At 41.6% G+C, this 25332-nt stretch overlaps 1 protein-coding gene across 5 annotated transcripts in view; it reads right to left on the bottom strand.

The window, feature by feature from the left end:
• The window catches only part of LOC110524243 (protein strawberry notch homolog 2), a 102688-nt gene that overhangs the window by 16995 nt on the left and 60361 nt on the right, over positions 1 to 25332 (bottom strand). For 4 of the 5 annotated variants that reach the window (XM_021603710.2, XM_021603713.2, XM_021603712.2 and 1 more), the window contains 6 exons: positions 2957 to 3118; positions 2233 to 2316; positions 1497 to 1596; positions 1092 to 1252; positions 462 to 595; positions 49 to 139 (listed from right to left, as the gene is read on the bottom strand). In XM_021603710.2, coding sequence (XP_021459385.2) covers positions 49 to 139; positions 462 to 595; positions 1092 to 1252; positions 1497 to 1596; positions 2233 to 2316; positions 2957 to 3118 — 732 coding nt within the window. The remainder of the gene's footprint in view (positions 1 to 48; positions 140 to 461; positions 596 to 1091; positions 1253 to 1496; positions 1597 to 2232; positions 2317 to 2956; positions 3119 to 25332) is intronic. The other variant, XM_021603711.2, reaches the window with a different exon arrangement.

Genomic DNA, 25332 nt, shown 5'->3' on the forward strand with positions numbered 1-25332 from the left:
ACAGTAATTGTAATGGTTGTTTGACATATTCATTTCTCATTGTCTCACCTTGTTTAAGGCATGCACAGGAATAGTGGGAGCATTTATGTCTTTGAGATCTCTCTCTGCGTCGTATTTCAGGTCATTGGACACACTGAACCTGAGGGGTGGAAGAGGAGAATGAGTGCATCTTTACAAAACAAGCATGACGCACAAGTGAAACAGGTTTATTTCAGAGTTGGTAGTAATCAATGGCACTGACTTTCATTGATGGTTTCTAATGCAGGTCACAAAGGCCCCAGTCTGACGCAATATCCATTACAACTAACGTTTTACAATCGAAACCACTCAAACTTAAATCTATTAGGCAGGGAGACACCCACCTACGTAATGGTAGGATATAACTATAAGGTAGGGAGAAACAGAGCTAGGCTGGGTAATGTATTGAGTGTAGTAATAGTAGAAGGAATATAGTGTCTTACCATAGTGCTTTCTTCCTTCCTTTAAGGTAATTCTCCAGGATGATGCCGGCCACCGTACGGCCCTTCCCCACTCCGGCCCCGTCTCCTATCAGGAAGCCTGCTCTCTGGTTGTTCTGCAGGATCACCTCATGTTGCTGGGAACACACATGGCGCACAGTGTTCACATGTGTATACAGACATACACTATGACTAACGTATACATGTCATATTGAAGTCATTTAATAGACAACGTGACTTACAATACAAGCATTCAATTAAACAGCAGGATAATATATTGAACAAATACTGAACATAGAAACTCCACAGCTAAAGTAGGCAATACAGTAGAACGCGTTTAAAGACATTGTATAATATACCCTTTATTTATGAACCACACACTTTTCCAAGCACTTGAACTTGTTCCTGTACACACATTATCGGTAACTAACACTTCACATTGTAGTCATTTAGTCGACACTCTTATAAAAGACAGGCATTTAATAAAACCACCGCATACTATTGAACAACTTACACAGAGAGGTATCAAATGCACAGCTGAAGATAACACCAAATACAGTTTCTAAAACATACTTGAACTTGTTCCTGCCAGACCAGACGGGTGAGGTCAGAGGTGATAAAGGTGAGTGTTACCTGGCAGGCGTAGATGATGGCCTCGAGTTGCAGGGCAGAGAGCAGGCCACAGTTGATGGTGAGGTTAGGAATGGATAGAGTGTAGGTGATGTCAGGAGGAGGGACGCTGGACAGCGTGTTGGTCTCCACCACTATGTCTGGGTGGGAGATCCCTATGGTAGCTGAGGAAGGACAAAAGAGGGAGATCATTTAAATGTTGAACAGACAGGCAACATTTTACTAAATCCCTCACAGACTAACTATCCATATCAGATTATATTATTATTCCCTGTATGAGTAGTTGTGTACTAATGTCACTGAAAAATATGACTAATTGCAAAATTCAAATTCCTTCCACAAAGAAAAACACAAAAACAGCAACCAGGACAACATATTGTGTCTTGAGAGTAGTGTCAGGAAGCATACATTTGGATGGTTTGTAGTCGGCGTAAGTGTCTACGTGTCCCAGCTCCTCTGTCTCCTCCTCCTCCTCCTCCTCTTCTGCCGGAGTCTGGGTTCTCTGAACCTGCATAAGCAAAGGGATATGGGTAATGTAGTTCATATCATGTCTATTATTTGCCTCCTGTCCATCTACACTGATATGATAAAACTGGACAAGTGAAAGCAAAGGGCCCCTCTTTCCAGATCAGTGCAGGTGAGGAAGATAAGTAAAAATAACCTCAACAAACTGGACAAGACAGAAACAAGATAGATATGAGGTGAAATTAAAAAAAAGTTCTAAATCATAGTGAATGGTTACAGGTCAACGGGTTGACAGAGCTAATTAACTGATCATTAGCTGACCTGCAATTACTTGTCCTGATGCTCATTAATAAGGTCATTAAGAGCCTGAGTGGATAGGTTAGAGAAATAGACTATTGTTTGGAGGAGGGGCTCACTAAGAGTAACAGAGAAGTTAACTGTTTTACTCAATATATTTACACAAGATTTCAAAACCTGTTTTTGTAACGTCCGCAAAAAAGGCAGCAATAATTCATGTGGGTTTCAAGTTATGCTAAACTTATTTTTAAGTTAGTGTGGCATATTTAAAATGATGCAGTCTGTTTTGACTCCATCTCCACATTCTTGTGCTTTTCAAAATGGGCCTCAGTCAGTCACTTGACTAATTTAGGTCCGATTAAATTTGGAGGGTTGAGGCTACCTGGTATCCTCCCAAAGGTGGGGTGCTGATAATGGCAGAGATATCCTCCAAACTGCTCAAACCCTGAAACCTGTTGGCATTTAGCTGCAGGGAGAACAAACAAAAAACAAGCATTCAAACCAAATGAAAAGATGCAAGTCACACCCAAGTCGTGTGAGTCACGAATGTCAGAACTTCTGGAACAACAACATAAGTGACATGTCTGCTTGTTAGTGAAAGCCAGCGGCAACAAAGGGCACAGAAAGTGTGTAGAATACATAGATAAATAATGGAGAAAATAACAATAGAATCAATAGGAAAAACACAAAGACTCAAACAAATAACATTTTTCCCACTTCTGAGTCATATTCCCTAACATTCTCTCTTTCTGGAGATGGGTTGTAAACATATCTGACCCCGGATCAGTGGTTAGAGGCAACATTTACCTTCTGTACATGACGTGTATTTGAGAATTGCTGTCGAGTGTTAAGCACACAGACACTTGGTCTTGTTTTTAGAGTGAGCATGTATGTGTGAGTATGAACATAGTGGTGTTAGTTGGCAGAGAAATGTTTATCTAGGTAGTAGTGTGTGGTGATGCATGTATGTGCTGATGAATGTCTCATTGTTTTGTGTGAGAAAAAGAAAACAATGTGAGAGTGGGTGTGCTATATGAATAAAATAAATAAATAGTCAACATAAAAAGTAAGAGGGAGTCAGTCTGTGTGTAGTCGGGTCCCCTCACCTCCAGCTGGCTTTGTGCTGGTGTGTTTATGTCCCATAGTGTAGGCACGTGGGCCAGGTTGTCTGCGTGTATGAAGTCCTGGGCATCGGCGTACTCTGACAGAGAGTCGGCCGGAGAGGAGAACAGAGAGTTGTTGGAGAGGTCATCGATGCAGGACAGGTCCTGGAGACACAGAGATGGTGACAGACAAAACATGTTAGTAAGATCTCTTCTTTCTGGATCAACTAAGTGATGGACCCTTCTCATGTTGCAGCAAATTTAGTGGGGTATAATAAAAGGATACTTAAAATCTTTGTACTGTGAAATTATGACTTGGTTTATACAGTAGTACCCTTTAAAGCAATGTTATGATTAGAAAAAGAGATACAATGCCGAAAGAAAACCGTGTACAAAAACTAGTAAAACATGTGTTTGTGCGTGTGCCTGATACGTGATGTAAGACGTGCGCTTGTAAATGTATTTGTTTATGCATGTGTAAGTTCATGTACTGTACGTGAGTACATAAATACATGTGTCGGTAAGTATGTGTATAGTTTTCCCACAGTATGATTGGACGGTCGGTCATTGGGAGAGGCTCCCACACCCCCACACTTCTTTTAAGTGGAACCACCCAGAGGCCCAAGAATCAACTAGGCCCAGTTCTGCAGAACAAGAGCAGCAGCTCCAACCAAAGATGACCCAGCAGCCCAAGACTGATACAAACCATGGAATAAAAAAATAAAAAAAGACTGACCAGGGAGAGCATGTAGGATACACTGTCCAGCACAGTAGAAGGGTTGTTCCACCAAGTCGGTGACCAATTCGGTGATATTTTTTATTTTAACATTCTGCCATAAAGAGCACATGATTGACTTCATAAAAAATAAAAATAAAAAATATAAAAAGTTTTTCCCCATCCCAAGAGGTTAAATAAAATCATGACTATAGTAAGTGTCTAAGTACCAAATAAAGTAACAGCGTTGACCGTAACAGGGTAAAGATTTACATGTCAAATCAGAAATAAATCTTTGTGTTAGGGAGAATGTAAGCTGTGTGCAACAGGGTGGGGCAATTGAATGAAAGCTTTGCATTTCATTTTTTAAATGTATTGTTAAAACATTTCTACAATGTCTATCTACGCTTCCATCACGTGGACTGGGATATGTTCCGCACTGCGTCCAACAACAACATTGACGAATACGCTGATTCGGTGAGCAAGTTCATTAGAACGTGCATTGAAGATGTCGTTCCCATAGCAACGATTAAAACATTCCCAAACCAGAAACCGTGGATTGATGGCAGCATTCGCGTGAAACTGAAAGCGCGAACCACTGCTTTTAACCAGGGCAAGGTGACCGGGAAACATGACCGAATACAAACAGTGTAGCTATTCCCTCCGCAAGGCAATCAAACAAGCTAAGCGTCAGTATAGAGACAAAGTAGAGTCGCAATTCAACGGCTCAGACACAAGAGGTATGTGGCAGGGTGTACAGTCAATCACGGATTACAAAAAGAAAACCAGCCCAGTCACGGACCAGGATGTCTTGCTCCCAGGCAGACTAAATAACGTTTTTGCCCGCTTTGAGAACAATACAGTGCCACTGACACGGCCCGCAACCAAAACCTGCGGACTCTCAATCACTGCAGCCGACGTGAGTAAAACATTTAAACGTGTCAACCCTCACAAGGCTGCAGGCCCAAACGGCATCCCCAGCCACGCACTCAGAGCATGCGGAGACCAGCTGGCTGGTGTGTTTACGGACATATTCAATCAATCCTTAACGCAGCAGCGCCTCTTCAACCTCAGGAGGCTGAAGAAATTCAGCTTGTCACCAAAAGCACTCACAAACTTCTACAGATGCACAATCGAGAGCATCCTGTCGGGCTGTATCACCGCCTGGTACGGCAACTGCTCCGCCCAAACGTAAGGCTCTCCAGAGGGTAGTAAGGTCTGCACAACGCATCACCGGGGGCAAACTACCTGCCCTCCAGGACACCTACACCACCCGATGTCACAGGAAGGCCATAAAGATCATCAAGGACAACAACCACCCGAGCCAATGCCTGTTCACCCCGCTATCATCCAGAAGGCGAGGTCAGTATAGGTGCATCAAAGCAGGGACAGAGAGACTGAAAAACAGCTTCTATCTCAAGGCCATCAGACTGTTAAACAGCCACCACTAACATTGAGTGGCTGCTGCCAACACACTGACTCATCTCCAGCCACTTTAATAATGGGAATTGATGTAAATATATCACTAGCCACTTTAAACTATGCTACTTAATATACTATAATAATCTACTGCATTTTTATGTAATACATGTATCACTAGCCACTTTAAACTATGCCACTTTGTTTACATACTCATCTCATATGTATATACTGTACTCGATACCATCTACTGCATCTTGCCTATGCCGTTCTGTACCATCACTCATTCATATCTTTATGTACATATTCTTTATCCCTTTACACTTGTGTGTATAAGGTAGTAGTTTTGGAATTGATAGGTTAGTTTACTCGTTGGTTATTACTGCATTGTCGGAACTAGAAGCACAAGCATTTCGCTACACTCACATTAACATCTGCTAACCATGTGTATGTGACAAATACATTTGATTTGATTTTATGGGTAACAGGATTGACTTATTATGCTTGGCTGGCTCAGTTCTTCACCACAAAACATCAGGAAAACGGCAAAGAGTAGAACCAGATCACCTACTTTTACACTAGGATTTGACTATTAGATGTTCAATGTTTCTTTCTAAAAAATATATTTGAAAAGGAATAGTTTCAACATTAAAATGAGAGTTCAGTTCACGTAACAGGGTTGATCTTAAAATGAGGGACAGACGTAAATTAGTAACTAATGACGTGAAATCAATAATAATCTTCAGAAACTAACTCGGGCTTTAACAATGATCTTGAATCTTAGGAGACATTTTTGGATTAAGTGGGAAATCTTCCTAGAAGTGACACAGTTGCCATGTCAATTGGCTGAATTGTGCCACTTCGGCAAGCCTTTATTCATATTGAAAATCTGTTTGATTAAATTGTCCATGTGGTCTATATTAAAAGGGCACTTCATTTAATGTAACAGGCTTTTAAAATTCAATAATGAGGCCAAATGTATATTTAAAATCAAAGGGATGCAAAAGGCACCCATTTCGTGGAGCGACCCAGGAACATCCAGGACACATTCAAGAAAGTACAGTATTATATAGAGCCATTATTGCATGGAACTTCCATCTCATATTGCTCAAATGAACAGAAAAACAGCAAAAGCAACACCTCTCCCCTATTTTACCTAGATAATGTGTGTATGTACTGACATGTAGGCTGTGTGCCCTTTTCCACATTTTATTACGTTACAGCCTTATTCTAAAATTGATTTTCTCCTCAATCTACACACAATACCCCATAATTACAAAGCAAGAAAAGAGTTAAACAATTTTGCAAATTTATTACAAAACTTAAATATCACATTTATTTAAGCATTCAGACCCTTTACTAAGTACTTTGTTGAAGCACCTTTGGCAGCGATAACAGCATTGAGTCTTCTTGGGTATCTGTCAGGTTGGATTGGGAGAGTCACTGCACAGCTATTTTCAGGTCTCTCCAGAGATGTTCGATCAGGTTTAAGTCTCTGGCTAGGTCACTCAAGGACATCGAGACTCATCCTGAAGCCACTTCTGCGTTGTCTTGGCTGTGTGCTTTGGGTCTTTGTCCTGTTGAAAGGTGAGCCTTCAACCCCAGTCTGAGGTCCTGAATGCTCTGGAGCAGGTTTTCATCAAGGAGCTCTGTACTTTGCTCAGTTAATTTTTCCTCAATCCTGACTTGTCTCCCAGTCCTTGGGACATCCCCCACAGCATGATGCTGCCACCACCACCATGCTTCACCATAGAGATGGTGCCATGTTTCCTCCAGACGTGACGCTTGGCATTCAGGCCAGAGAGTTCAATCTTGGTTTCATTAGACCAGAGAATCTCGTTTCTCATGGTCAGAGTCCTTTAGGTGCCTTTTGACAAACTCTGTTACAGTTGAAGTCGGAAGTTTACATACGCTTAGGTTTTTCAAGCACTCCACAACTGTCATGGTAACAAACTACAGGTTTTGGCAAGTCGGTTAGGACATCGACTTTGTGCATGACACAAGTAATTTTTCCAACAATTGTTTACAGGCAGATTATTTCACTTAATCACGATTCCAGTGGGTCAGAAGTTTACATTCACTGAGTTGACTGTGCCTTTAAACAGGTTGGAAGATTCCAGAAAATTATGTCATGGCTTTAGAAACTTCTGAAATGCTAATTGACATAATTTGAGTCAATTGGAGGTGTACCTGCAGATGTATTTCAAGGCTTACCTTCAAACTCAGTGCCTCTTTGCTTGGGAAAATCAAAATAAATCAGCCCCTAAAATTAGACCACAAGTCTGGTTCATCCTTGGGAGCAATTTCCAAACACCTGATGGTACCATGTTCATCTGTACAAACAATAGTACACAAGTATAAACACTATGGGACCACATAGCCGTCATACCGCTCAGGAAGTTCTTTGGTGCAAAAAGTGAAAATCAATCCCAGAACAACAGCAAAGGACCATGTGAAGATGCTGGGGGAAACGGGTACAAAGCTATCTATATCCACAGTAAAACGAGTCCGACATCGACATAACCTGAAAGGCCGCTCAGCAAGGAAGAAGCCACTGCTCCAAAACCGCCATAAAAAAAAGCCAGACTATGGTTTGCAACTGCACATGGGGACAAAGATCATATATATATATATTTTTTTCAAGATATCAGTCGGGAAGTTAAAGCTTGGTCGCAAATTGGTCTTCCAAATGGACAATGACCCCAAGCATTCTTCCGAAGTTGTGGCAAAATGGCTTTAGGACAACAAAGTCAAGGTGTTGGAGTGGCCAGCACAAAGCCTTGACCTCAATCCCATAGAATATTTGTGGGCAGAACTGAAAAAGCGTGTGTGAGCAAGGAGGCCTACAAACCTGACTCAGTTACACCAGCTCTGTCAGGAGGAATGGGTCAAAATTCACCCAACTTATTGTGGGAAACTTGTGGAAGGCTACCCGAAACGTTTGACCCAAGTTCAACAATTTAAAGGCAATGATACCAAATACTAATTGAGTGTATGTAAACTTCTTACCCACTGGGAATGTGATGACGTAAAATACAAGCTGAAGTAAATCACTACTATTATTCTGACATTTCACATTCTTAAAATAAAGTAGTGATCCTAACTGACCTAAAACAGGGCATTTTTACTAGGATTAAATGTCAGAAATGGTGAAAAACTGAGTTGAAATGTATTTGGCTAAGGTGTATGTAAACTTCCGACTTCAACTGTATGTGCCTTTTACCGAGGAGTGCTGCACAGATGGGAGAACCTTACAGAAGGACAACCATCTCCACAGAGGAGCTCTGACAGAGTGACCATCGGGTTCTGGGTCACCTCCCTGAACAAGGCCCTTCTCCACCGATTGCTCAGTTTGGCCAGGCAGCCAGCTCTAGGAAGTGTCGTGCTGGTTACAAACTTCTTCCATTTAAGAATGATGAGGCTGCTGTGTTCTTGGGGACCTTCAATATTGCAGAACTGTTTTTGTCTATTAATTAATTAAATTAATATTAATGGTCTGTATTACGTAATGTTTCATGTTTTGTGTGAACCCCAGGAAGAGTAGCTGCTGCTTTCGTAACAGCTAATGGGATCCTAATAAAATACCAAAACATACAGCAGAGGATAACATACACTCATAACTAATGGAAAACAACTGCCCCTCGCATCTGCCAGTGAGTCTGTGTGTGTTTACACAAACGGGGTCAGAGGAGCAGGATGTGGTGATGCGCTTGTGTGTGTGGGGCCGCTGGGGTGGTAAAGAGTTCCTATAGAGCTTTTTCAAGGGCACAGCACTCAGCTAATCAGTGTTTACTGGTAGCTCTGTGATTACTCTCCTGGTTGTATCATTGTGTGTGTGTGTGTGTGTGTGTGTGTGTGTGTGTGTGTGTGTGTGAGCTCTGCTAGGGCAAGATCAGACTTAAGCTCTGAAATTAGCCTCTTGAAGTTGTGCCCTGTGGACAGCTAAGTGGAACGGCTGCAGTTTGGTGTGTATAGAAGAGAACGGGGGGAGAGAAGGAGAGATGATCCGTGGAAACTCCCCCCTCCATCCCTCCACCAATCACGCTCTCCCCTCACCCCACTATCATTCCAAGAAATGTGGCTGTTCCGGCAGATCGGTGATTAGTAAACAAGGAGGAACAAAACGTAACCAGAGGCCGCTCCGAAGAGACACCCATACTACACCCACCTTCGGCAACTGCTCAGCAGTTCCTACAGTGGGAAAACAAACTTAGTGATAAATTCCTTCCTCACACAAGGAACTCCCACATAGGAGGGCCTCATACTCTCTTACAATAAAAACTAGGCAACAAGACACTATGTAACATAACAACCCATCCTGCATTATTCTCCTAGATTTAGAGAGATTAGTCACATGCAAAGGGTTGCAGGGGTGGGAAGTACAAGAAAGGGATAGAGTTAGAATGTAGCTGACTAGGTGATGGCTATTCAGCAGTCTGATGGTAGAAGCTATTGGTCAGTCTTTCAGTATTTGCTATGATGCTCCTATATTGCCAGCGTCCGAGACATGGAAGCGGGGAGGACAGTCCATGGCTCGTGTGGCTGGGGTCCCTGATGACCTTCTTGGTCTTCCTGCAACACCTGGTGTTGTTGGTGTCCTGGAGGGCAGGCAGTGTGTACCCAATGGTGGGTTGGGCTGAGCATACCGCCCTCTGTAGCACCATGCAGTCAGCTTTGGTGGAGTTGTCGTACCAGACTGATGCAGCCCGAAACTATGTTCTTGATGGTGCTCCTGTATAACACGGAGGGCCATCGGAGACAGGACACATTTCTTCAGCCTCCTGAGATTGAAAAGTTGCTGTCATCCCTTCTTCACCACTGTGTCCGTGTGGTTTGACCATTTCAGCCCCTCTGAGATGTGTATGCCGAGAAACTTGAAGTTCGACTGTCTCACATGTTGGGCTTCATATGAGAATTGCACCATAGAGATGGGCTTCATATGAGAATTGCACCATAGAGATAGCCCTCTCAGAGAGCTGCCTCTTGTTGGACCATTCAAGGAGAGTTCGCTAAATGGATAAAAGGGCAGTAGCAGGAACAGTGGCATCTAGTGGGCAAAACCTGTTACTTGCACTTCATTTATGGGGAAAATGCAAGTCGTTTCAATGGCTAATTTCTCTGACCAAGGGGGAGAGAAACATACCAAATTCACTGAGAATACATTACATAATATGAATACACAATACTCCACATTGCAGCTTCATACAATTTGTCAAACACTGATAGTATATACTGGCCATTGGGGTGGGCTGTGTTTGACAATTTATTTAGATTCTTCACTTCTTTTGTAAATCGGAAGTTACTATATTTAATGAATATTATATTTCATTAAATTTGGGTGCAATCAATTAGCTTTCAAGATCAAAATCACATATTTCAATAAAATTATTTTATAGAAATGCTTATCGTATTGGTTTCCAACTACAGAAAAATGTCGGTCTGACATGGTGGGTGTCAAATTCCTCGTGCTTTTTGAGGTGGAACGACTGACATTTTGTTTATTGATTGACCAATTCATATTGTAATGTTTTCATAAATGGTCAGAGAGCAGAACTAATCATCTCATTCCCCCAACAGCTCCAGTGCTGACAGGATGAACCATTTAATTTCATCCCAGGGAAGATGATACCAACCTTTCCCTGTCAAGCCAGGATAAAAACTTGGATTAAGAAGAACAAATTGGGGTGTCACTTGACTGCCGAAAAAAAGATGGCAGCACTTTAGAGAGCTCCTAATACCCACATGTAAGTATTTAAATTCAACAGCATACAATTATCTTAATATATTGACTTGTAGTACAGTTTAATATAAAGATAATTTACATCTTGAAACAGCTTGCTAAAGTGGCGTTATTGGAATGTTGACACACACGAAAAATGTATTCAAGCTTAATGCAGTATTCACAGGCCAGACTAGCAAACAAACAAGTCATCGCGAATAATCACGTCAATCCAGATCAAATCGGTACATCTTTAGAATCTAATTGAGCAATTGGGAACCCAGCGCAGCTTAACCATGCCTGACAAGAGTGGGCGCTGAGAACGGTTCTCATCCACTTCCTACAATCTACAGCCCAGGACAAGATTTAAAGCCGCAAAATAAAAGGGTGGCAGCGTTCAATGGGAAGGCCACCGGCTGTCTTTTTCCCTGTACCTGTCCAAGGAAATGGCACTGAATAGGAAGAAGTTTGCAACGGCGAAGAAACTACACAAGAAGAACGTCAGGCATACACACTGGACAGGTCATAATGAATTTTGAGTTGAGACTGCAGGTTATCCTCTGCAGCATCGGTTCATTGAAAACTAGCATTCCTAGTTGCTTTGTTTTATTTTGGGATTGGTTTTCTGTGTTTAATTGTACACACAGTACAGTACCAGTCAAAAGTTTGGACACCTACTCATTCAACGTTGTTTCTTTATTTTACCATCTTCTACATTGTAGAATAATAGTGAAGACATCAAAACTATGAAATAACACATATGGAATCATGTAGTAACCAAAAAAAAGTGTTATATCAAAATATATTTTATATTTGAGATTCTTCAAAGTAGCCACCCTTTGCCTTGATGACAGCTTTGCGCACTCTTGGCATTCTCTCAACCAGCTTCACGAGATAGTCACCTGGAATGCAATTCAATTAACAGGTGTGCCTTGTTAGAAGTTAATTTGTGGAATTTCTTTCATTCTTAATGCATTTGAGCCAATCGGTTGTGCTGTGACAAGGTAGGGGTGGTATACAGAAGATAGCCCTATTTGGAAAAAGTCCTTATTATTGCAAGAACAGCTCAAATAAGCAAAGCAAAACGACAGTCCATCATTACTTTAAGACCTAAGTCAGTCAATGCAGAACATTTCAAGGACTTGAAAGTTTATTCGAGTGCAGTTGCAAACAACATCAAGCGCCATGATGAAACTGTCTCTCATGAGGACCGTCACAGGAAGACCCTGAGTTACCTCTGCTGCAGCGGATAAGTTAGAGTTAACTGCACCTCAGATTGCAGCCCAAATAAAAGTAACAGATACATCAACTATTCAGAGGAGGCTGCGTGAATCAGGCCTTCATGGTCAAATTGCTGCAAAGAAACCACTACTAAAAGGATATAATAGCACATGGGTCCAAAAAGGAGAGAGAAGGGGCTGAAGCAGTAAAAAGATTAAACCAATATTTTTTTATTTACCCTTTATTTGATTTTCTGTCACAGTCTTGCAGGGGAGAGGTTTGTTGAAACTTCCAACCCAATTTTGTTACACTCAAAAGATATGTGGAGAACAGTACACAAGATATGTGGAATTTCACATCTAAAAACAAGGCTACTCATTATGTCACAATCCCATGGCTACGGATAGGAAATAAGTGTACTGGAAACAATGGTAATGTAAGGAATTCATTCTACATGTGATCTGTACCATGAAGATGTTTTAAAGTCATACTCAGATTTGGTACAAAAATATGATGTGGGAGACAAGGGACATTTCTGTAAATATTTACAATTGAGGGAATGTTTGTTAACCGGCTACTAACAAAATCCAGGAAAGAACCCAATAGCGGAGTATTTGGAATTACCCAAACATAAAGCAGCCATTTTTTACTCAATATTTAGTCATCTGTAGAGTAGACTGTAAAAACGGCAGAACAATATGGCAAGCTGACGTTAAGTGTGAAATTGAGGATGGCACCTAGTTGAAAATCTTGTCCAAACATAAGGGAAGCCAGGGGGAAACCTACTCAATTTAAGATACTACATAGACCCCAACAAAGCTTCATAAAATGGGTCTGAACAACAATTCTCTGTGTTGGAAATGCCAGAAAGACAGGCATTTTTACAAGCAATATGGGAATGTACATTAGATCTACCTTTCTGGAAGGATGTTTGAAAATATCTGGAGAAATTATTGGGGTTAACAATTCCAGTTTCACCGAGAATGTGTCTCCTGGGCAATAGAACAGAGCTACCTAATGTAACAAAAGGAATTTGCACTGATCACTGTTGGTATGGTTACAGCAGCTAGAGTAATCCTTAGAATTTGGAAGGGTCATGCCACTCTTACTCTGAAACAGTAGATACAATCAATGTTGGAAGTAGCATCTTATGAACAAATGCTTGCTAGGATCCCTAGCAGAAACAACAATTCTAGAATCTGGACATTTTATTTGTCGTGTTTCTAGGACTTGCAGGTGATGACTTCTGCTTGTGAACCCATTTAGTTCTGTACTGTAGCTTGTGAGATACTATTTGACTGTGTATATGTGCTCTGTTGGATGATATGTCTGGATGTCACGCTGTGCAATGTTTTTATGCTGTACAATGTCCATTTTTGGTTTGTTTGTTTGGTTGTGTTTGTTGAAATAAGGAAAAAAATAAATAACTTCAATAACGAACAAAATAAGAACAGAAACGGTCTCTCGAAAATATCATGGCCAAGGCGGTTCTTCTCTAAATCACCAACCAATTGTACCCCCCAGCTCCACTAATCTCCACTCACATAGGGAGAGAGGAGAACCAGAGCAGACTGGAATGTATTTTTCTTAATAAATGTGAGGCATGCGTGACTGGTAAAGCACTATTTGTTCCTCCGGCGGTGCGGCCGGTGCTGCAGCTAAGATTATGTTCTGTTAGGCAGAGATAAAGCCTGAATACCAACTGCACTGATGGTAATCTGGCCTTCAACAGGCACAGCCTGGCTGGCTCCTAATCCTGCTTCCCTCTCTACCTCACAGGACAAAACATGGAAACGGCAGAGTGGGAGAGAGAAAGAGAAAGAAGAGAGAGAGAGAGAGAATGTTTTCAGAGGGAAAACATGGAGAAATCTGTGATTGGGCAAGAAGTTTATCGTGTGCGTGTGTGAGAGAGAGAGAACAGTAGCAGAGTGTGTATGGCCTTTGTGAGATAAAAGGTTTTCAGAGTGAGGACAAGGACAAGTTGCGCAAGTATTTATTTACGAAACTGCAGAGCTGCGCGTGTTGGTCAGAATTTTCCCAGTTTGTCTGTCAATCCTCATGTCTTCACACAAAGCCAGTCCTTCACATGTTCCACTTCTCCCGTTTAAGTGCTGAACCCAGCATTTTCTCCTTCCCATCATCCAAACCCACACGCAGAGGAAAACCACATTCATGCCCATATATAGGCCTCCTTTTCACAATCCTTCAGTGATATGATCTGAAACCTCAGACTACTTTCACACAAACACATTAAATACACACACCAGGGTTTCCATTAGCCAGTAACGGAGGAGTTTTGGCAGATAATTTTAAAAAAATGAAAAGCCCATAAATAAAACAGCAGCCGGATATTGCCCCCCCCCCCCCCCCAAAATGATTAATCATATTGCAAAGGTATGCTTTATAGCCTATTCATTGATGGTATTACATTTGAACGGCCATGCCTGGTCGGTCTATAGGTTTATCTGGATTATTTAGTGAAATTAAATTTGCAGCGTGGTGTATTTGTGTTAGCTGTTATGTTTATCACATGCTCAGAGCATACAGATAGAGACTACGAGCGGAAAATGTCATGCAGCGCGAGAGCTGCTGCTACAGCTTCTCTCAAACATCTAATTCATTACTGTTGAGATTAACGTGATTTCATTCTAAACACAACACACACACACACACCACTTTGCTGTAGGCAGTATGCATTTTGAAAACATACATAATTATCTGAAACCGGATCGTTTCACTTCATATGAGGCATGTCTTACACCTAGCTTCAAAGTCAAATCTGTCCATAGAAACGAAGGCAATTCTTTTATAGCCTATTTCTCTCATGTTCTATTGGTTTACAAATAAACTTTATTTCACTGTCCAGTAGCCAAAGGCACAAGCTGACCAATAGAATAGGTACATTTCTCTACTATAGTAGATTGACAGGCTAGTGATTTTGCGGTTCGTTACTCTGTCTTGTTGCCTGAGGAAAGGTAAATGGGGTAGTTATTCTAAGATTGTCAAAGTGAGCACTGGAATTCAGTAAGAAGGACACACACCTTTGCATCCTCAAGTTGCATGTTCTGTTAAGATGAATAACCATAATCTAAATTTGATTTCTGTCATTCTGAGCACCGTGGGTGGACGCCATAATCAGGTTACCCGCTGCATTTGGGCCCGGTAAATCTCTCAAATGTCTATTAAACTCAAATGCTGCCGGTCAAATGTCCGGTGCCACATTTTCCTAATGGAAACCCTGACGCTCGCACACGCATAAACACCAGTATATCCACAGCTCTGGCAGTAAAGTGTGTTTGAGAGCCTGTGATAATGGCAGTTGTCTGGCTGCATTGAGTAATGAAAACATTGAGGATGAGAAGGGGGGAAAAAAAGAGAAAAAAAATCACTGCAATGAGCACCCCTGTCAGAGAGCAACGCAAGGGGCTCACTCTTAGGGCTGTTACGTTGACCTTATTACAGCCACACACACACACACACGGCAGTCAAATTCCACAAGACAGTTTAGTCACAGTAATTAGGCTTCTGCAAGCTCTGATGCTGCTGATGGTCATTAGTAGCCTACCAAACTGGTACTTGGCACTATTGTCCCTCTAATCACTCTGACATCAATGCAAATGTCATCGACAATCTAATCAAACACCTCATGACAGCCCATGAGCTCATGTGGCGCAACATTTCTGTAGGTTATGCAATTGTGTGAGAAAACAAGAGTGATGGCAGCTTTCTACAGGCTAGGCCTACTATATTTATCAACTTCCCTAATATTAAGCACATTGCTTCTCTTTACAACAGGAGCATAGCCTACCTGGCTGGCATGAAAATGTACCACTGGGGGGGGTCCTCCATTCGCTATTTAAGTACATAGATGACAGGTATATTTTTTCCGGTGCTCCTGTTGAGACAGGTGCATGATAACGGTCCATCCTAAATCAAATCCAAACCAATTTCACACTTATTATTTAGTATATGTAAAGACAATATTAACTCAAGATTAGTGTGATGGTGACAATATTAGCCCATCACTTGTGAATGATGCCCAGCTTAAGCAAGAAACAGCGCATGCTTTTTTTCTCAAATCATAGGCACACACATCATGTAGCCTAGCCTATAGGCCTATATGTTTTGATAAGGTTCGTATCACAACAAAACTGGCCAAATAACTTCTTAAAAAGAAGCACATTAATCTGCTCTACAACAGGTGTAGAGCCTAACTGTCATACATATGCAGTGCGTGAGTTTCAAGGCTGGGGAAGAAAATTCACCATAAAACGCACCTTTAATATAAAAGCATTACATGCATATTCACATTTGTGGTCACTTGAGAATGGTGTTATCCTGCTAACGGAACATTCACGCTTATAGCATTGCTGCACATTGCTGCACTTAGAATTATAAGAAATAGCCTAACCGTTTTTCAACATTTTAAGCTAAAATATTCTCATCCGTTGCGTCAGGCTCATTGCTTAAAACAGGTTTTGTGAAGCTATCCCATCTCACAACTGCCCCACATTATGTTTGGAATATTAATTTCTTACACAGAATAGAAAGTCAACTTTTGTACGATGGGGTATAGTAGACTGACATAGGCTAGTGCTTTTGCTGTTCGTTCGGCCTACTCATCTTGTTGGCTGACTAAAAGTAAAAACGTGGACAGTTCTTCCAATACGCGCCTCGGAATTGGATAAGGACGCGCGCAGTTCTGTCCCCAATGTGTCGGTCTGACATGACGGAGAGCCGTGAGAGTGAGAGGTGCTTCGGCATGCAGCCGGGAGAGAAGGGAAATTCGAGGCAAATTGTGAATGAGAGATTGAAGTGCAAAAAACAAAGCAGAGCTTATGCCCATCATGCAACTTTGTTCAAATCATTAGGCGCATCATGCAGCCTTAGAATGTGTTAAAAACCAAAAACATATAGCCCAACATGCATAACAACTCAAGTTACATAAATAACTCTAAATTAAACATATAGGAGGACCTGTGTCTTTGTTAACTGCTCAACACAGAACAGCCGCATGTGCGCACTCCCTCAAATTATTTAGAGGAAATATTCTTTACATTTTATTCAGCTATGTTCAATTGTATTCTTCAAACTATAAAATAATGCCATGGAATTCTAAGCAAATCTTGCCTGCTAAACAAACTAGTGTAACCCACAGCCATTTGGCATAGCCTGATCAGGACCAAATACAAGGACAACTCAAGAGTATGCTATTCTATTTTTCTGAAAGTCAACATATTCTTCATATCACGCTTCTTTAGACCCGTCTAAAATAAATAATGGATTTATTGTGATGGTGCAGACTATATTACATGGATTTATTAGACATTCTAAAATGTAGATACAAAAGGTCTGTATCAGTGGCTTGTAGGCTATGCGCGGAAGCCAGGAGATACTAACTGTGTTCATGTTATTTAATTGGTCTGTGTGACTGTGCAATATCACTAAAACACCAACTGGGGCATCCAGGGAGAAGAGAAACAGCCTGTCCAAACCTAATTGAAATAACTATTATAGTAGCTTTAGAGACATGGAGGCTAGCCATTGTTCAACAACCATAGAAGGTATGGCTAGCCTCTATTCAGCAAGTTTATTTTTTCAAGAAGTCTAATGCTGAGTACAGGTGTTTCTCTCTGGCTCTAAAATCACATTTCCCATATCAGTGCTGAGCGATTAACCAACATTTGTATTTATTTTTCGGTGTTATTAAACAACTAATTGGCCGACGTCGGTTACTAGAAATCCATTTATTTGTATTTTTTGTGAGAGCCCAACGCGCCGTGTCTGTAGAGCGAAATCAAATCATTCAGAAATCAAGTCAAGAACTATGTGAGACGCCAGGCTGAAGGGAGTTGTAGTTTTCATTAAGCAAATATTCAACCTTAAGCACAGAAACAACAATGACCATAATCCATTGCACCGTTTTTTTAAAGCTCATATCAGAGAGGAGGCAAATCTGTCCAAAATAACACAATGCGTTTCTATGGGCTTATTTTGAACCGACACATCATGCCTGCCTTCCCACCTTTGGGACAATGACTCCCATTGTTAGGGCATAGACATGAGCATTAAATACAGATCTCTGTAGAGATCCACTTTTATGCCTGCTATTTTAGGTTAGGGTTACACACAGACCGCATGAGAGGAATGTACAGAACTACAAGAGAGAGACAGTTGGTTAAAGTATACCTCATCTACTTTGAAGTAGTAGTAAAATGATTGTCAGACAGCTCTGCAGCATACTAAATGTCTAAAAAAGACAGTACAGTATGGCGTGGCTGGCTGACTGCTACTGCCTGAGCAGAAATACAATGATTACTTTAAGGATTTAAAAATGATAAAAACTAAGTGATATACACAATTGAAATATTTGATTATTTCATCGTAATTTCTTATTTTTATATTGGTGTCTACCCAATGTGGAACTGATAGAGACATTGGAATATTTTCAATGTTTTGGCAATTGAATGTTCACTATTTTTGACTTGGAAATCACATTAAAACAGCTATAAAATGATGAAATGAATTATGAAATAACGACGTTAACATGTTAAAAAAAATTAGAGAAAATCGAAACAACCTCAAAACTGCGCTAATCGCTCAGCACTAGCGGAGGTCAGTTTGACATTTTATCCACTAATAGTAAAGGTAAGGCTTGTATTTGGTGGCGGGGGTGAGCTGATCCTAGGTCTGGATATCAGAATAACTTCTACCGCCTCCTCCTATCATTCAGCCAGAGGGAATAAGCAGAGACTTCCTGAAACCCTCACCACCACTCTTCCTCCTCCTCCAGAAAATCTGATGAGGGAGCCAGGGAACCACCCTCTACTCTGCCAGGCCAGCCTAGGTAGTGGAGAGTCAGTCATTCAGTCTATCTCAAGACAACAACCTTAACCCAACTCTTATTCTGGTGTTAGGTTTGTTTTTCTACCCAAAATGTGCCGTGGTAAGCATTTTTAGCAGAATCAGACCAAAAATTAGTATTTCTTTCCTTCGTTTATTTTTCTATACTGCTGTGTGGTTTATTAAAAAGAATAAATTGTACGGCCTTATCGTTTCATGGCCCTTTAAATCCCTTGGCGTTAGGAGCCAAGTGGTTCTATAATGTTCCAATATGCCACCCGGCTGACTCAAAGATAACATCACAGCACCTGATGCCAACACAGCTGGTTGAAACGCTCCCAATAGCAGTTGCTTGTGAAAACAACTTACCCTCCTCCAATCTTATCCTAGATATTGTGTGTTTTGAAGTGTGCCGTTTTAAAAATGTATGTAATTCTGTCCTTGAGCTTTTGTCTATTAATGTTCTGTATCATGTCATTTTCATGTTTTATGTAGACCCCAGGAAGAGTAACTAGTGCTTTCACAACAGCTAATGGGGATCCTAATCAATTACCAAAACACCTAACCTTATTATTCAAGGAAGGGGACGCAAAACTGACCTTCGATCAGTGTCTGGGACAGGGCCAGGAGGGACGGTGGGAGGAGGAAGCCCCACCGGTCTCCAGTGTGGGTCATGTTTATGGACCCTGTATGGAACCCTGTCCCTGCTGCTGTCACCAGAGCCTGACTGATAGCCTGGGAGGCCCAGGAGCCACGGAGCTGTCTGGATTATGTTATCCCAGGCAGTCTACGTTACCCACATCCTTTACATACAGTACAGTGTACTGCTCTGCCCTATAAACACACAGCCCATCCCATCCCAGCACAAGGACAGGGACACCCACAGAGGCCTTCACGTCCTGCCCAGCTACAGGAAAGAAGGGAAGCTGGCCTCTGGAACGTTCCAATGTTTCCTGACTCTTCTATAATAAAAGGATGTCATGTCAGGCTTTTTGGTTAATGATAAAGAAGAATACAGCTGGCGAAGAGGCCTGCTGAGATGGCTTTATCTGATTCGGGTTGGCAGAGAGAGACGGGGAGAATCTTTCAGGTGTTTTCCATTGAAAGTGGAGGGGTAGTAGGTCACACTCATAACAATCCCCTTAAGTCAACAACATCACCAGCATCAAATGCATTCAGTGGGGTACAACGTTAAGATGACATTTCTGTTATGTATAGAGCTAATCTGTTCTACACACCAGAGAATGTCTGGTTTACACAACACATTTCTATCTGAATGTTCTGTAACGCTCAGTTCTTCTCTGCAACAAGTATAAGCTCTCAGTCAACAGTCAGATATAATAAGAAATCGGAAAAAACACCATCGTTCGGGAAATGATAACAGAGCCAGTCATGCAAAAGGGAAGAGGGTTAGCCCAATAGGAGGGCAGCAGTCAGCGGCCCTGGTGATCTCTATGTCAGCATCTGTGGGGATCTGCCAAGAGGAAGTAGAAAAGGGCTTCGTGGAGAGGAGCTGGCACACACTGAGGGCATCTCTTGTTTAATTTAGATTCCTTTCCTTGTCTCGTTCAGTTCATGTGATTCTGCACCGATAAGAAAAAACTGGACTAGTGAAAGCAGATACCTGGCCTATGCTACTAATCTTTCTTTCTTGTGCATTCAGAGGTGTGGCATTGTGTGTGTGTGTGTGTGTGTGTGTGTGTGTGTGTGTGTGTGTGTGTGTGTGTGTGTGTGTATGGGGCAGGTGTGAGCCTGCATCCACAAGGGAAATGGATTCGGTGGGGATCTGACATCAGATAAGTTACTCAGTTCCCATCAGATAACTCAGTTCCAAAGAATTGCCAAGTAATTATTGCACAGGCTAAGATGGAAAATAAGGACAAACTAAATAGGCTAAAAGACATTAAATACTAAAATATTTTTAGTACTAAAAAAATTACAGTGACATGAAACATTCTTAATTCCAGTTCTCTTTACTTTTTTGATTTGGAATGGAATTGGCAGAAGAAAAAAGACCCTCAAATCCCAACCCACACACTCCAAAACCAAAAGCCCATGAACTCAGCTAACCTTTCAGTCTTTGTCAGTAAGTTCCACCTGTGGTCAGTTAGTGGGCTGGGGTTGTCAAGTTTTAACTCAGTGACTCACCCAGGACAGGAGGACACTACTCATAGTGATCCCAGTGCCAATGATTCTCCCTCCTCCATTCTCTCACTCCCTCTGCCACTTCCAGTAAGACACATGCCTTGCCGTCACTCTGGGCTTAAAATAGTGCTGACTCCCTGGCATCTGCCATGGAACTGGCAATCCACACACACACCCTCTGGACCGGAGAGGTCCGTGGAATTATTACTGGGGACAAGGTTTACTCTACACTCACTGGACGGACGTCAATGGAAAAAAAGAGCATGACGCTGACCACTGCATGACGCTCATATTCAGATAAATATGTCCGTAAAAAAATGGGCATTATGGCCAAAACACGGAAATTGTCGATAACATCAACTTGGCACACTCTTGGAGCCATATCATGTGATCAGATGAATGACCATGAATCATATAAACTACAGATGAATTCTGACCAAAAACCTTTTAGAGAATGTATAACTGTTTCCTGTCCTCTATACTTGGAATAGAGAGAGAAGGAGAGCGTAGATACACTTGTGCTGTATGGTGGTCGTGCACAACTACCAGGTTCTAGGACTTACTGGAAGGCTGCTGTACGGACAGCCGTTTGTCACATTAATTGTGACTGGCAGACACCAACAGGGACGAGCAGCCCATGAAGCTCAACGTGACACACAGCATTTCCAGCTCCCACTCTCCAAAACCACCAATATGCTTCATAATAACCATATTTCACATATAATATTTATTTTATAATAGCCTATAGGTAGTTTTCAATAAAACATCACAATATGGTGTAGCATGTTCGATTTGCCTGTTGAGGGTCAAGGAGACCCACAGCTTCGCTAAAACAACTGACAACTGCTTGTTGTTTTCAACGGATTGTTAAATAAAATGTTAACTATTTGGATGTAATAAACAAAGCAAAAAAATAAAACGTCCCTTTTTCAGAACCCTGTCTTTCAAAGATAACTCGTAAAAATCCAAATTTCTTCACAGATCTTCATTGTAAAGGGTTCAAACACTGTTTCCCATGCTTGTTCAATGAACCATTAACAATTAATGAACATGCGCCTGTGGAACGGTCGTTAAGACACTAACAGCTTACAGATGGTAGGCAATTAAGGTCACAGTTATGAAAACTTAGGACAATAAAAAGAGGCCTTTCTACTGACTCTGAAAAACACCAAAAGAAAGATACCCAGGATCCCTGCTCATCTGCGTGATCGTGCCTTAGGCTTGCTGCAAGGAGGCATGAGGACCGCAGATGTGGCCAGGGCAATAAATTGCCATGTCTGTCCTGCGAGATGCCTAAGACAGCGCTACAGGGAGACATGATGGACAGCTGATCGTCCTCGCAGCGGCAGACCACGTGGAACAACACCTTCACAGGATCGGTACATCCAAACATCACACCTGTGGGACAGGCACAGGATGGCAACAACAGTAACTGACTGTTACTTTTGATTTTGACAACCCCTTTGTTCAGGGACACATTATCCCATTTCTGTTAGTCACATGTCTGTGGAAGTTGTTCAGTTTGTCTCAAATTGTTGAATCTTATGTTCATACAAATATCTACACGTTAAGTTTGCTGAAAATAAACGCAGCTGACAGTGAGAGGACGTTTCTTCTTTCGCTGAGTTTACTATTAGGGCTGAAACCATTTAGTCGACCAAGATTTTTTAGTCGAGCAGTGGCAAATATTTAAGAAATGTTAACTGCACACGAGACACCCGTCTGATTCACGCCTGTCTGAGGGGACTAATCCATTGCGGAGGCCGCAGGGATGGCACACCAGGATCATTTACAGTTAATTACCATAACTTCTAATCTACAATGTTTGTTTTGTTACGGTAATTTATGTTAATGCATTCAATATATTATTATTATAGTCTTACTGTTGTCATTGACGGAGTGCACATGTTTTTTGCAGAGCACACAACCTAGGCTACACTTTGTGAGGAAAAAGTTCTGGTTTATTTCATGCCATTTACGAGTTGTCAATTTAAGCTCTCCTGTCAATCTTGAGTAAGGACACGCACATTTTTATATGATTACTCATAGAACTAGGCCTAGGCTACCTGGCCTGGGTGCAAATGTAGGCTTATAAAATGTTCCCATTTGGGGATCTGATACTATTTCTGATCGTCTTAACTCACCATCACTGTGGAGCTTCTCAAAGCAATCTTTTCTTTGCCTCAAAAAGCAAGTAAGCGGTCTGTTTTTACACCCATTTAGAATGACCATTGATCTTCAATGTAGCCTATTTGAAAAATATTTCCAGCTCCAGCTCTTTTGATAACTACTCAGCATGAAAGGGGACAAAATGTCAAGCTCTGATCTGGTGGAAATGTAATTAAAAAGGCCTACCTGATTACTTCATATCCCTTGCGCAAATAGCATACAGCTGTATGTCTGGACAGAGCTCACTGGCTTGGGAAAATGAGTGCCCATAATTTTTATACAATGTTGAATGTTTTCTAGCACCAGCTTCAGACCGGATCCAAGAAGACAGGGCATGCATAGCCAATGTGATTTATAGAATATTTATTTTGAAATCAGGATATTTTCTATCTTCGGGCTGCAATGTTTTTATTTGTTGGTTTTATGTAGGTTATTTTTATATATTGGCAATGGCAATATGTTACTTTTAGATGTGTATCATTTAGCTAGTTTTGATTAACCACATGACATTGATTTTGAAATATGAAGACCTTATTATAAATTAAATTAAACTGTTCCACGAAAATGTGCATATGAAAATCATAACTGGCAAGCAAATCACGCACGCCTCCAACTCCAACTCAATCATCAAGTTTGCGGACGACACAACAGTGGTAGGCTTGATTACCAACAACGACGAGACGGCCTACAGGGAGGAGGTGAGGGCCCTCGGAGTGTGGTGTCAGGAAAATAACCTCACACTCAACGTCAACAAAACTAAGGAGATGATTGTGGACTTCAGGAAACAGCAGAGGGAACACCCCCCTATCCACATCGATGGAACAGTAGTGGAGAGGGTAGCAAGTTTTAAGTTCCTCGGCATACACATCACAGACAAACTGAATTGGTCCACTCACACAGACAGCATTGTGAAGAAGGCGCAGCAGCGCCTCTTCAACCTCAGGAGGCTGAAGAAATTTGGCTTGTCACCAAAAGCACTCACAAACTTCTACAGATGCACAATCGAGAGCATCCTGGCGGGCTGTATCACCGCCTGGTACGGCAACTGCTCCGCCCTCAACCGTAAGGCTCTCCAGAGGGTGGTGAGGTCTGCACAACACATCACCGGGGTCAAACTACCTGCCCTCCAGGACACCTACACCACCCGATGTCACAGGAAGGCCATAAAGATCATCAAGGACATCAACCACCCGAGCCACTGCCTGTTCACCCCGCTATCATCCAGAAGGCGAGGTCAGTACAGGTGCATCAAAGCTGGGACCGAGAGACTGAAAAACAGCTTCTATCTCAAGGCCATCAGACTGTTAAACAGCCACCACTAACATTGAGTGGCTGCTGCCAACACACTGACACTGACTCAACTCCAGCCACTTTAATAATGGGAATTGATGGGAAATGATGTAAATATATCACTAGCCACTTTAAACAATGCTACCTTATATAATGTTACTTACCCTACATTATTCATCTCATATGCATACGTATATACTGTACTCTATATCATCGACTGTATCCTTATGTAATACATGTATCACTAGCCACTTTAAACTATGCCACTTTGTTTACATACTCATCTCATTTGTACATACTGTACTCGATACCATCTACTGTATCTTGCCTATGCTGCTCTGTACCATCACTCATTCATATATCCTTATGTACATATTCTTTATCCCCTTACACTGTGTACAAGACAGTAGTTTTGGAATCGTTAGTTAGATTACTTGTTGGTTATTACTGCATTGTCGGAACTAGAAGCACAAGCATTTCGCTACACTCGCATTAACATCTGCTAACCATGTGTATGTGACAAATAAAAATTTGATTTGATTTGATTTGATTTGAAATGGTACTCCAAATGGAAAAGGTTGCCGACCGCTGGTGTAGCCTATTGCCGGTAACTTCAGGAACATAATGGCAGAATCTGCTAAGGCCAGCAGCAGGAGGCGGTCGGGAACAGGTTTTTTCCCCTTCCGGTTAGGCTATATTGATCTCTGCCTCACTCTTTAGTCATTTTTGTGTCTTCCTTTTTAATTGTAGTGCTTAAAGCATTAGGCAAAGTAGCATACATATAGTTGATTTTACTCAAACATAGGGTGTTTCTAATAAATACGCTTTAAACATTTCCGATCAATCCATTGGTCGAAA

This window comes from Oncorhynchus mykiss, chromosome 5 (assembly GCF_013265735.2).
Source record: "Oncorhynchus mykiss isolate Arlee chromosome 5, USDA_OmykA_1.1, whole genome shotgun sequence".
Classification (NCBI taxonomy): Eukaryota; Metazoa; Chordata; class Actinopteri; order Salmoniformes; family Salmonidae; genus Oncorhynchus; species Oncorhynchus mykiss.